This window comes from Danio rerio, chromosome 4 (assembly GCF_049306965.1).
Source record: "Danio rerio strain Tuebingen ecotype United States chromosome 4, GRCz12tu, whole genome shotgun sequence".
In the NCBI taxonomy this organism is placed as follows: domain Eukaryota; kingdom Metazoa; phylum Chordata; class Actinopteri; order Cypriniformes; family Danionidae; genus Danio; species Danio rerio.
Genome location: NC_133179.1, coordinates 20,778,111 through 20,790,637, shown reverse-complemented (window position 1 = coordinate 20,790,637; position 12,527 = coordinate 20,778,111). Strand labels below are relative to the sequence as shown.

The following is a 12,527-nucleotide window of genomic DNA, read 5'->3' as shown; positions in this document are numbered from 1 at the left end:
AGCACAACATGATTTTTTAGTTTTTTAGTGTCTATTTGATGGCATTCAGTCTTACCATGGCTTTTCGCTCAGCATCTGCCAGGCGTCTATGTTGATCTTGAAGATGACGCAGCCACTCGTTCTCAATGCTATCTGACGGGGGCAAACCTTGCTCCACATGCTTTTGACACAAGTCCAGCTGCAGTTCCTTTTCCTTCATCTCCTGCTGCAGGCCCATACACTCGGCTTTCCGCATGGACAGCTCTGCTACCACCGCCATCATTTTACGGCTGCGCTTTCTGATCTGAGCCTGCAGTTCATTCACCTAAAAGAAAAACACGTCCTAAATGATTATGCTTCAAATGCTGGCTTTTCTTGACCCTCTGTGTTTACATTAACACGCCACATCAGTTTGGAGTTTAGTAAAGCTGAAAATTGGATTGGAACAAATATGCTTTCTGTGGTTTATTAATGTGTTTTTTGGAGTTCTTGAGGTCTGCAGGGTCTTGAGACATCATTTGTGTACTTTATATTTATGTAAATTCTAAAGGAAACCTTGGCAAGGGCTGATTTTAAACAACAGTGCTGTTTTCAAAGCAAATGTGTATGTGAACTCACTTTCTTGGCCAGATGGAGTGTGTCTTCATTACTGTTGTCAGCTTTGATTTGGATGCGCTTGGAAAGGCGTCCAACCTGCTCACACACAAGCTCCATTTCCAAGAGCTGAGCCTCTTTATCTGCCAGGTGTATCTCCAACTAAACACACACACATAGACACCAGTAAGTGAAACTAGCTTTTCCATTTGATTTTAATCTGTATTAGTCCATTACTTTTCTAAGCAAGTAAGTATTTTATGTAAAATATTAGTTTATTATCACCCTCATTCTGAATTATTTAATGAATAGATTGCCTATATAAATTAAATGAAATTAAAATGTGGTCAGTGTTGTATTTTATTCAATAAAATGTGTAAACAAGAACATATGATGTATAACACAAGCTATATCAAAAAAGAAATAAAAATATTTATATTATAATGTTCCCAATACCGAATGTAATGTGATAAAAATATGTTATGTTCTTAATTATGTTGGATAACATTGAGGTTACTTTTTAAAAATTAAGATTGCCTCTAATAAATATTATATAATAAAATGTCTAAATGGGTACATATTATATGTGGGCAACACTTTAACATAAGGTTGTATTTACTAATATGATCAAACAATGAACAATACATTTATTACAGTATTTCTACATGTTAGTTAATAAAAATACAGTTATTCGTTGTTAGTTCATGTTAACTCACAGAGCATTAACTAATGTTAACAGCCTGAATTAAAATGTTAATAATACATTAGTAAATGTTAAACTATTATTAATTAATGCTGTTCAAGTATTGCTCATAATTAGTTCATGTTAGTAAATACATTAACTTATAATTATAATGAAACCTTATTGTAAAGTGTGACTTACAATATATTTGTATACTGTAACACAAACCAGTTTAGGGACAGAAAATATGATTGAAAATGATAATTAGTAAATAATTGTAACATTCCATTATTTGTATGTATTTTACAACACCAAAAATGATTTGATGTGATTAAATAATTTAAAACTTGTAAACCAAGTCCTGCAAAAAAAAATAAATAATAATCTTTAAATTAATAATAAAAAGTGATTAATTCCTAAAGTTCTGGTAATTCCATTGAAATTTGTAATTGTGGTTAGGAAAAGGAAAATAAACTCTCCATCAAGTTATTAAACCCCAAATTATTAACAAATATTTTACCTGTTCAATCTTCTCAATGAGCTCCTCAGGAGATGGATCTTCTCCATTCAGGTTTCTTGCTCTGTTATCGTCCACACAAGCCTCTTCCAGCTCAGACACTCTGTCATTTATCTCAGACAACTATGACACAGAAAAACAGCCACACCATCAGGACACAATTAAAACAGTGGACTCATTTAAAACCCTTTGTTTCATTACACATGCACAGTCCGTACACAGCAAAACAGATGTATTTTCTGTCTTATTTATGACTGGTTAGACAGCGTCAAGCTGGCGGCAGATGTGTCACTGTGCTTGTCACAAAACAGAGAAATCATCTGGTGCCAACATGAGAAGAGATTCTTGTTTTGTTGTGCTCATTTGAGAGAGCAATGATTTGAATTGTCTCCACAAACAACATAAAACCAACTTAAATCGATCAAGAATTGCTGTATGTTGCTTGTCTTAATTATGTGCTAAATAAATCATGATGTAAAAATGTCTTAGGTTAAAATCCAGTGCTAGATGTTTATCCTTGTAAGATATTAGGAAATATGTAAGACTTAAGCCAGAAAGAGCAACACACGAGCCCACAACACATTGACAAGCCAAGGAGTTAAAGGTCATCTTTTAGTTCTGCACAAGCAGATGAATGAAAGCCTTCTAGAGAAACCTAATGAAATACAGTAATAGAAGGTGGGATGGTGAAGACGATGTTTGGGTGCAGAGTCTTAATCCTTTGTTTCTGCTTGGCAGTTTTCCTGACATTCCATGAAGAGTAGGATGATTTTCTTGGCTTGTCCAGGGTCTTATACAAGTGTTGGTACAGGACATCCTGTGATGCCCAATATAAACCAAGACATCATCACATGTTTGCATCTACTCACAAAAATATTTTGTACCTCTAAATTCTTCTCATTCTATTTTGAACATTCTACTTATTACATCCAATGTTTCTTGCAAAGTCCTTTTTTTAATTATTACACTACTGTTCAATGGTTTGAAATCAGTACGATGTTTAAATGTTTTTCATACTCTCTCATTTGATAGAAATATAGAGTAATGACTTTTATTTCGTTTATGGCAATGTTATTTTTTTTTAGAAATGATTATAATATGCTAACTGATGCTCATGTCAGAGTATCAACTTTGTTGTATTTTTGACAAATGTACGTGATGTGAAAAGATGTGCTTCAACTACAGTACCGTTTGTCATTGCCTGGTATCTAAGGACGAGGCATTTTTTATTGTAAAGTCTTAGTACTGTTTATTTGATCTGTTCTAATGCAGTAAATGTTGATATGCAGAGACTCTGTTGTTTAAACACAGAGGTCTATAAACCTATCAGGCGGATTTTCACTGAGATGGTTTATTTCATTTACAGAAGGGACTATAAATGGTAAAAACAACACTTCTCTGTGTGTGGGTATGTGTGGCACTTTAGAAGGCATTAAATCTAACCTTTACTTGCATTCCACTGTGTTTGTTTGCTCTGTTAGAGATTGTATTGTTGGCACTTGATTCACATATTTGTGTGCATCTGATGCAATTTTTTTAACAGATAAATGTTTCACAGTGGTTTCAAAATTGTGATCCAGGTACCTGTATCTGTAATAAGACACGCTCTTCCTCCAGAGCTAGTTTGTTTGACAACTGCTTTTTGTGCAGATCATTCTGTCTTTCTTCTTCTTTCTGTTCCATTTTCAAGTTTCTGATTTCATCTTCCATGTCATACATCTCCAAGTTGCTGTTTTCAGTCATTTTCACCAGTACACCAAGCTTCTCATTGAAAATACGCCATTCCTTCTCTCTTTCTGCAAGCTGCACAGACCTGACAACAAAAACACAGATAGAAATATCAGCACAGACTGTGAGAATTCACCTGCCAGATTTGTATCCCCCAGACTCTATGTCTCACTCTTGATTCCGCTTTTGCAGTTCGGCCTCATAGCGCTTGCAGATATGTAGCTTTTTTTGCTCTAGCATGTTCACGGTGTCCGTGAGCTTCCTGAGTTTTAGTTTTTGCTCCTCTCGATTTTGTTGCATCTCCTGCAAAGCCTGTAATGTCTGTGAGACCTCCTTCTTCAGATCGTCTCTTAGCTTGTAGCTGTGAGAGTGTTGTAGACGAGATCTCTGCAGTAACCTGCAGGAAATAAAAGGACCCTTAGAAAATTCTTGCTACCTTAATTTTTTTAGTTGATTAAAATTACCATCTCAACTTACATTAATCAAACAGACTTAAAATATTTTTTTTATATTTAATTTAAACATTTGTAGTCATGACTTTTTGTCAATATTTTTTTACAGTGGCCTCACATTGGATTTAGTTTGGATCACACAACATTTAGTTTGAACACAAACAGAAACTCAACCATACAAGCGAAAATAAATCTCATTGTTGAGCAATCTTTAATGTCCCAGTGACATCAAAAGAAAGCAGATGTCAGTATCAGTATGTTAGTCTTAAGAATATCTGTAATGTAGTGTGCTCCAAAACAGTGACAAGATTTACATTAAGAAAATATAAACATATTAAAATAATTTTGCCTAAATGGATAAACCAAAATGTTTTTGATGTAAATTAATATTTCAGTTTCTCATTAAATCTTCAGACCAAACAAATACTCTCTAGTGTCTGACATGTCCTGTCCCTTTAGGACTCTATATATGCTATATATGAGTTTGAGTTTAACTCGGGACTCAAAACACTATTGGCTGTTTTTTTTAAAGAGACAGGAACTACATTATGTCCCACCCTACCACCATATCTCAGTTCAAATAATGCCAAACTTCGAGCAAATATGCACACTCATAGCACTTCACAGTAAAGGTAAGTGTTACTTTGTGGTAGGTAGTCAGATTGTTAAAAGAATAAGAATATGCATGTGAAAGGTAAGGAACTTGTCTTTGCTGATAGCAGTGGACTGCAGTGTCTTTAGGTTTTCTTCCAGTTTAGCCAGCTTCTCCTGCACCAATGCCAGGTTTTGGTCTGAGATTTGAATTAAGCTCAGGTACTTGTTCCGCTTAGACTTGGTGACTTCATACAGCTTAGCAAACACGCCCAGCCTGGTTAGGGTAACATTAAAGAGCCCATTTACTAATCAGACTATACAGCAGGTTAATAAACTAGGTTCATTTTTAAATCAGGCAAATAAAAGAAAAACAAAAGCATTTTAAAATTATATCTTGCTTTAGCATCAGCTCTGTTTCAGTCAATCTGGTAGTACCTTGTCTGTGTCTCTTTAGTCTGTTTAATGTGTTCCTGTATAACCAGTCCTTTTCCTTGCAGTTCTTGCTTAGATTGCTTGTATTTGAGCTGCAATGACATTCATATCAATCAGTAGGCATAAAGACAAAAATTATCAATTAATCATGATTTATTTACCCTCATGTTGTTCCAAACCGTCATGAAAAACATTTGACAGTACTAATTTTTGTACGTTTGAAAGTTAGTCATTCCATGTTTCCAATAGGAGCAGGAAAATTCCACTTTTTGGAACAATATGATGGTGAATAAATACGGACTGAGAGGTAAATGCAATGCGAGGCAAATGTAATGTAATGTAAATAACCTGTGCTTTCAGTAGCTCACGGCTCTTCTGCTCTTTTTCGTCTGTTTTGATAAGTATGAGATGATGAAGGTGATGAAGCTCATCTCTGCGGCGATAAGACTCTCTAATCAAAGCCTGCTCCTTCTCAACATACTCTTGAACCAGCTGGACCTTCATCCCTGCCATAGACTGCTACTCCCAAATACACAGATATGAAAACATACATGAACTGCATCTTAAAACACAATATGTCTCATTCACTAATGATTGTTTACATTTTTTGTATTTATGCGCACATTTAAACCTCTCATGAAAACGTTCCGCCAAATTCACATGCATAAGTTTGTTCCAGGGGTCATACACAGTTTTACTACTAAGATTACATGACTTTTCCCAGATTTTTCCAAGACTTTTAAGTAATTATCATGACCTAATTATTCATGCAAAATTCGCGCATAAATTTTTGCAAATGCTTGATTAGTGAATGAGACCCATTATTTTCACAGAAATTCTTGTCTTAATGGACATACCTCACTAATCAAATTGCGTTTTAAGTTTTCTACTTCCTTTTCCAGATCTTTTCTTCTCTCAAGCAAGATGTCGGCTTCTGAGACTGTCTCTTTCTGTGGTAAAATGAAACCACATAACAATTAATAATCAAAATATTTGCCCATAAACTGTACATCTCAGGCTCTGCAACTGGTCACTTAATATTTTCAAGTAGCATGTTTTTACACCCTCTAAATTTAAATGGTGAGACAGAATTTTGTATTAATAGTATAGTATCATTTGTAAGATCTTGATCTTAACATCAACTAATAAAAGCAGTCGGGACAATAATTAAAGAATTAAAATGATGATGATGATAAAAATTTTATATAGAGTACAATATGTCAAACCACAGGACACCAAGTTTCAGATGTTTTCTGCATTTTTGAGTGTTTTTCCATTTTATTGTAGTGGTTAAAAAGCAGACAGGAAATGATGGGGGAAAAGACAGTATGTGCACAAGTGCTAGCACACACCATTGTGTCTGACACAATGAAAATCTTTGAAAATCCAAAGGAACTAACAGTTCCTATTCTCTTAAAATAAGGATGATTCATCAGAGTTTCTGTACATAACGTGAGAAAGAATTCATTCCACAGAAATTCAGACGTCACAAAAGAAATGCTTCTGCAATAATTACCCTGCAATAAACCCTGAAACATCTGGAAAATCCTTTTAAAGTATGATTAATTGTTGATATTACAACTTATGACAATATCCTCACTATCATTCGGCCCCTGAATTATCTAGGGTCACCACAGTGGAGTGAATTTGCCAGTTTTACAACAATATATTTTATGACAATATTTGTCTGGATGTGGATTTCTAGATGTAGATGTAAGAAATTAGATGTGTTTTTCACCTGAGCCTGGATCCTCTCATGCTGTTGTTGAGTGTTAGTGAGAGCGTCTCTGGCCTGTTTCAGCTGCAGTTCATTTCTCTTCAGGGCTAACATAAGCTTGTCTTTCAGCCTTGTATCTCGGGCCAGTTTATCGCGCAAAGATATGAACTCAGCAACAATCTGCTCCATGCTAATTTCCAACAGACCCCTGTAGTCCAAAACAATCAGTATAGCAAATTTACTTAATATGGACCCTTTTCACATACTGCTATGACAAATTTAATAAATTTAATTTGAGCTTTACATTACATTTTTTATTAATATACATTTATAGCAGTATATTTTGTATTATATAATACACTAAGGCCAGTATGTAGTCATCATGGCAAAAACAATTATTAGTTATTATACACATAGTGGCTGAGCTAGTGGTGGTCAATTGTTCTCTTTTCTGATTGCCATTATCATCAGTCTCTATTTGTTGATGTTGTTTTTTTTTCTATATGAGGTTATGGAGGCACTTTTATTGTTATTATATATTTGCTGTAGTTTCCTGTTCACAGCAATACAATGTTACCCAATAACAGTATGATGACTTCAATTTCTGCAAACATCATAAATGTGGAGAGGGTCAAACATTTTGGTTGTCCTCACACTAGATGAATTTGAATATGTTTGGCATTAATGTTACAGAAATGCTGAAATAATGACCTTTGGTCCATAAACGCTGCCTCTTTTGCTTTGGCCATTTGCAAATCTGTGAGAAGTCTGTCTTGTTTGTTCTCTGCAGTCACTAGCTGAGCCTTGTGGCCTTCCTGTTCTCGTACCACCTCTTTTATGGCCTCCTTCACTTTTTCACATTTTGCCTCCAAACTCTTCTGATGCTCCACATTATCCAAACGATGTTGCTCTATTTTTGCAACCTGCTTCTCCAACTCCCTATAAAACACACAGGTGATTAGTGAAATATTAATAGTTTTTGTGTACCTTCACTAAATTACCACATACGATTTCTTGTGGGCAACCCTGTCGACCTCTTTTCTCAGTTGAACAGGTATGAGGAGCACCTGAGCCAGCTCAGCCTGGTGAAAGACATTGTTAACATATGAACTCCACATCCAGCTTACAGGCGAATATTGCCGCTTAACAGGTCTTGATTACCTCATTGCTCTCAACACGATTTTTTAAATCCTCCAGTTCAAGTTGTTCTTTCTTGATATGTTTCTGTTGAGTCTCCATGCTCTCAGTTAGAGTCCTCACCTCCTGTCTAAGCTTAAGAACCTCTTTCCTCACCTCCTCACAACTGTTCTTCAGGGTCGCATACCTGCTTTCTAGCTCCTGCATGAGGACATAAACAAAAATAAAGAAGTGAAATTATTAGACCTTCTGTTAAATTTTGATTCTTTTTCAAATATTTAAAAAGTTATGTTTAAATTTTGATTCTTGTGGACATTTATTACAGTATTTCTTATAATATTGTTTTTCTTATTTTGTTTAAATTTGGCTGGAATAAAAGCAGTTTTTTATTACTTTTTTTTTGATTGGCTTCAGATTAAATGGTTATCTAATGGGTTTTATAATTAACCCAACTAGCCTAAGTAAATAATAATATAGAAAAATAAAATAATTATAAATAAAGAAATATTATGTACTCTAATCTTGGCAGAAAATTCCTGTTCGGCTTTATTACAATTAAAATTATTATTATGACAATGATTTGTAAGTGATTTTCAGATAATAGATACTAATATTTGTGAGTAATTTAAGTATAAAATTATATTAAAATACTTTACAGTAAGCTTGTTTTTTTTCTACATGGGCTTTCATGATTTTTAAATTATTACAATATAATTATGCCCACATAGAATCTGTGTGCGCAGAAATATGCAGATTTCCACAGATTTTTATCCCATTATTGAGTCTATGTATTTACTTGTGTAAATGTGTGTAAACTTAGATTATTAATATTAAAATGTTCATATGACTTATTCACAATACAGTTTGAAAAGTAAAATTTAAAAAATCTTTTAGTAGATTTATTATATGAGAGACTTGCCTTATTTACCAAAATGAGTGTATCTAATTAGATTTGCATTGTAAACATGAAATAAAGGTAAAAAATGTCATGTTTGTTTTTTTGTAATTAAGTTTTTTAGTTATGATCCTCCTAAAATCATTCCACATAAATCCAGATTTTTTTTTTAACAAAAATTCTCTGCAGAAATAGCTAAAAATGTCCACAGATTCTGTCTGGCCCTAAGTATAATGCATCTTAATGCACACACACACACTGCTTGCTTTATTTAAGCTACTTATTTAAAATGAGTGGAATCAACACAACACAATTAAGAAAAAGGGTATTTGGGGGAGGGGGGTCGGGTGACAACTTAATTTTTTTGTGGTCAACCCACTTTTAAATTTTTTTTTAAAAACATTTAAGTTAACAATCAATATGTGTTCAGAGACCATGAAGAAATTGTGTGGTTCCAAGCATTTTTACAGTGTATCGGAAAACCCAATGATGTATTTATCTGGAGACGTCACATGCCCTAGCTATACTTACAGCCTGTTTAGGTTGATCCTGGTATTCTTTCTCAAGATAGAGCTTTTCCTCTTTAAGACTAAAAAGCAGAAATGAAATTCTGTAAAAAAAAAACATCCTTGCATTCGCAGAAATCAGGATGTAAACCAATTCAAATAAAAAGGAACAAATAAATGCAAATTATACAATTAGAGAAGCGTTTAAGCACACAGGACATTTCACATTTATAAATGTTGTGCCTGCTATTAAACATTTTAGATGACAAAGCTGTGCAATAACAAGCTGTGTGAAAACCACATGTATAAATATTCTAGCTGAATGCTAATACTGCTATCATTGAAAGCTGGACCATCCCATCAAAGTAGTAGATTATTACAGTGAGCGAAAGCATGCTGTGCAATGTGTATCCATGCTGGTTTGGATAGGGATGAAGGATTCACTCAGGACAAAATATCCACATGTGCAGAAAAGACATCTGGCAGTAATATGCCTGCAGTAGGAATACTTGACTAACTGACATGCATAAAATACATATATCGTATTGCATATTGTATACTGTACTCTCTAGTACAGAGGTTCCTAAGGCCCTTTTACAACAAGTGCATTAACTATAACTATATTAACATTCACATAAATGTTCATTATTGGTGTGTTTATGAAAAGCACCATGCATCTTTTATTATCTTCCTTTTTAAATGTTCAAGCTCTTTAAGGTAGGGTCCGCTGTTTATGTTCTATCATTAATTAGCTTTTAAAAATTTACATTGGACATGAATGTGATTCTACAATTCATTGTGATTTTAAAATTGTTTTTCGTAGTTATTGTTACAGATCATTGTTTGACTTTCAAACACAGTATAACACAGATAACAGTATCTTCTTGACATACATGACAATACCAACTGAACTACAGTGTTTGAGGGTCAAAACAGACATTGTTGACCTGCAGTCTTTAATAACAACATGCTAGAATTATGTATATTTTAAAAATCTTTTACTGGCACAAAACATTGAGACACACAACATAATAAGTAATATTGGAAAAGGCATAAAAGGGGAACTTTAATAACTTATTTGTGGTGCCGCCTCACCACTAATGTATTAGATTTTCATAGCAAAATATTACAAGACACATTATTAGGTTGCATCCGAAATCGAGAAAATCCTGCTTCAAAGGATGCATTCCAAGGTAGGAGGACATCAAAGCTCGACCAAACCTAATCTTTACTTCCTGTCTCTTTAGATTCTTTCATCTGATCAATTTTTTTAAGGCAGCGCAGATGTATCCTTTGCTGCTTTTGATACCACACAATCCTGTATGTTTCATTTCTGGCAGCTGAGCTTAAATATAAAGATGGTGCCTGGAAGCTACGCTTAGGTGTCATTTTAAGTGTAAATGTACGGTGCTGTACAATTTTCTCTAGCTTTTTCCATTTTTGATACCATTTCTAGCAAAAGGTTATTATTGTGGTAAGCAAATATTTGGTTAGTTATCACCAAAGCTCTCTTTATTTTTTTATACGTGATTAAATCATTTTGAATCAGTTATGTGAGGAACCTTCACGACCAACCTTGTAAGTCATGATTCAGCATAGTGTTCTTTCCCTGCTGAATTTTGGAGGCGAGAAAAAATGTTAAACACAAGAAGGTGAGTGTTAGAAGGAATGCAGATTAAGTCACTTAAAGTCAATAACCTTTAGTGAGAGGAAACTAAATGCCCCACACTCAGAGTAAGGGCCGGTGTTCTGTCAACTTGTCCTACCTTAAATTCAAAAAGTAGGTAGCATATCTTGATGTCGAATTATGATGTTAAATTGGGAAGTTTTCATATAGAGTGGTGTAATAGAGGATGTAATATTGTCCTAGCCTACCCCAAACCCTAACCACAACCTTGGAAACATTCAAATCAAGTGTTGTTAGCATAATCTGATGGTTAGGATTAAATTTTAGGACATTACTAACAGCTTGCACCACTGTGAAAACTACTGTCAGGATTTACTAAAGACATGAAGTGAAACATTTGTGTTTTGTTTTTTTTTGTTTTTTTTGCATATGAATTTGTAGGAGTTTCCCTTTCCCTTTGCACATCTGTTGATGGTAGAATGTATGCACCTGATTATAATCGGCTCTGCTTTTTTGCAACCTAAATTTGCGCTGGTTTATGGACTGCATTAGATGTTGCGAAAATGAGCTGCATGATGTGATCTTGCAGAGCATCTCACCACTCAAGCTGAAATTGCATCTGATAATCTCTTTCTTCGTCCTCCTTCAGTTGGTTGTAGTACTGCAGGAGTGTCTGCTTCAGTCTGCTGACCTCTGTGTCTGGTCCCTCAGGAAAAAGTTCAGCATTCTCCAGCTCCTGCCTTTGCTGCTCTAATGTCATGCGCAAGGTCTTCGCCTCCAGGAGCAATTGCATTTCAGAGTCCTGAGAACTTCTCAGAGTTTCATTTAAGAGGTTGAAACTGGCTTTAAGACGAGCCACTTTTTCCACGCTGATCTTTCCAGTGGAGAAGAGCTGTAGGACAAAGATGAAAAAAGATTGATCAACAATCAAACAGTCCAATAAACATTTGCCTAAATGCATTTTAAACAGATATATGTTGTCTGGACTCGTTTGAAGATGTCTCTTAAGAGCGGATCAATATATGTGCCATGCATCAGATCTCCACCATGAAAATGAATGTATCCAAGCTTTGAGTGTGTTTATCTGACCACTCAAGCTTTCTATACAGTATACGCATATCTGATTATCAGCACAAAGTCTCAATATGTGTTTTTCTCCTTTAAATCTAAACAAAATGTTTAAGTGCTTTACTGTTAAGATATGTAGTAAAACAGATTTAAAAATACTTCCCAGAGGCCTAGGCTCTGTTGTTGAAAATCCTTCATATTAGTATTAATTGCTATGATGTAGGCCTGATTTAACACACATAAATTGACTAATATTAAAATTGTAGAATTAATTTCACCTTAAATAATGTGAACATGACATTTATGATCATTTTGCAACAAATCTTGCAATGATAATGTTATACTAAAATTTACTCAAAAGTTATGCAGCTGTGTTTTTGACTTTTGCTGAACATTTATCTTGATAAGCAACATGTGCGTTATCAGTTCCTATTTTATAGCATTTTTATTTTTGAGACTTCCGGCACAGAGCCATAGCAGGAGTCTAAACAGTTACTGTGAAGTTTATGAGAAATCATGAGGCACACATGTGGAGAATCAGCTTTGAAGTTAGACACTGGAGCACAATTTTACAATAGACAGTTCATCTATGTATGCTG

The 12,527-nt window shown here is 34.5% G+C and overlaps 1 protein-coding gene across 13 annotated transcripts in view; it reads right to left on the bottom strand.

Annotated features, from left to right (window-relative positions):
* ccdc146 (coiled-coil domain containing 146) overlaps positions 1-12,527 on the bottom strand; it is a 98,942-nt gene that overhangs the window by 3,576 nt on the left and 82,839 nt on the right. For 4 of the 13 annotated variants that reach the window (XM_073946675.1, XM_073946673.1, XM_073946674.1 and 1 more), the window contains 15 exons: positions 11,460-11,752; positions 9,259-9,316; positions 7,857-8,033; positions 7,704-7,777; positions 7,407-7,634; positions 6,717-6,903; positions 5,836-5,928; positions 5,327-5,497; positions 4,982-5,070; positions 4,656-4,820; positions 3,673-3,897; positions 3,357-3,585; positions 1,776-1,895; positions 598-735; positions 56-304 (listed from right to left, as the gene is read on the bottom strand). In XM_073946675.1, coding sequence (XP_073802776.1) covers positions 56-304; positions 598-735; positions 1,776-1,895; positions 3,357-3,585; positions 3,673-3,897; positions 4,656-4,820; positions 4,982-5,070; positions 5,327-5,497; positions 5,836-5,928; positions 6,717-6,903; positions 7,407-7,634; positions 7,704-7,777; positions 7,857-8,033; positions 9,259-9,316; positions 11,460-11,752 — 2,496 coding nt within the window. Of the gene's footprint in view, positions 1-55; positions 305-597; positions 736-1,775; positions 1,896-3,356; positions 3,586-3,672; positions 3,898-4,655; positions 4,821-4,981; positions 5,071-5,326; positions 5,498-5,835; positions 5,929-6,716; positions 6,904-7,349; positions 7,635-7,703; positions 7,778-7,856; positions 8,034-9,258; positions 9,317-11,459; positions 11,753-12,527 lie in introns of all 13 variants that reach the window. The other 9 variants (XM_073946678.1, XM_073946677.1, XM_073946679.1 and 6 more) reach the window with 4 other exon arrangements.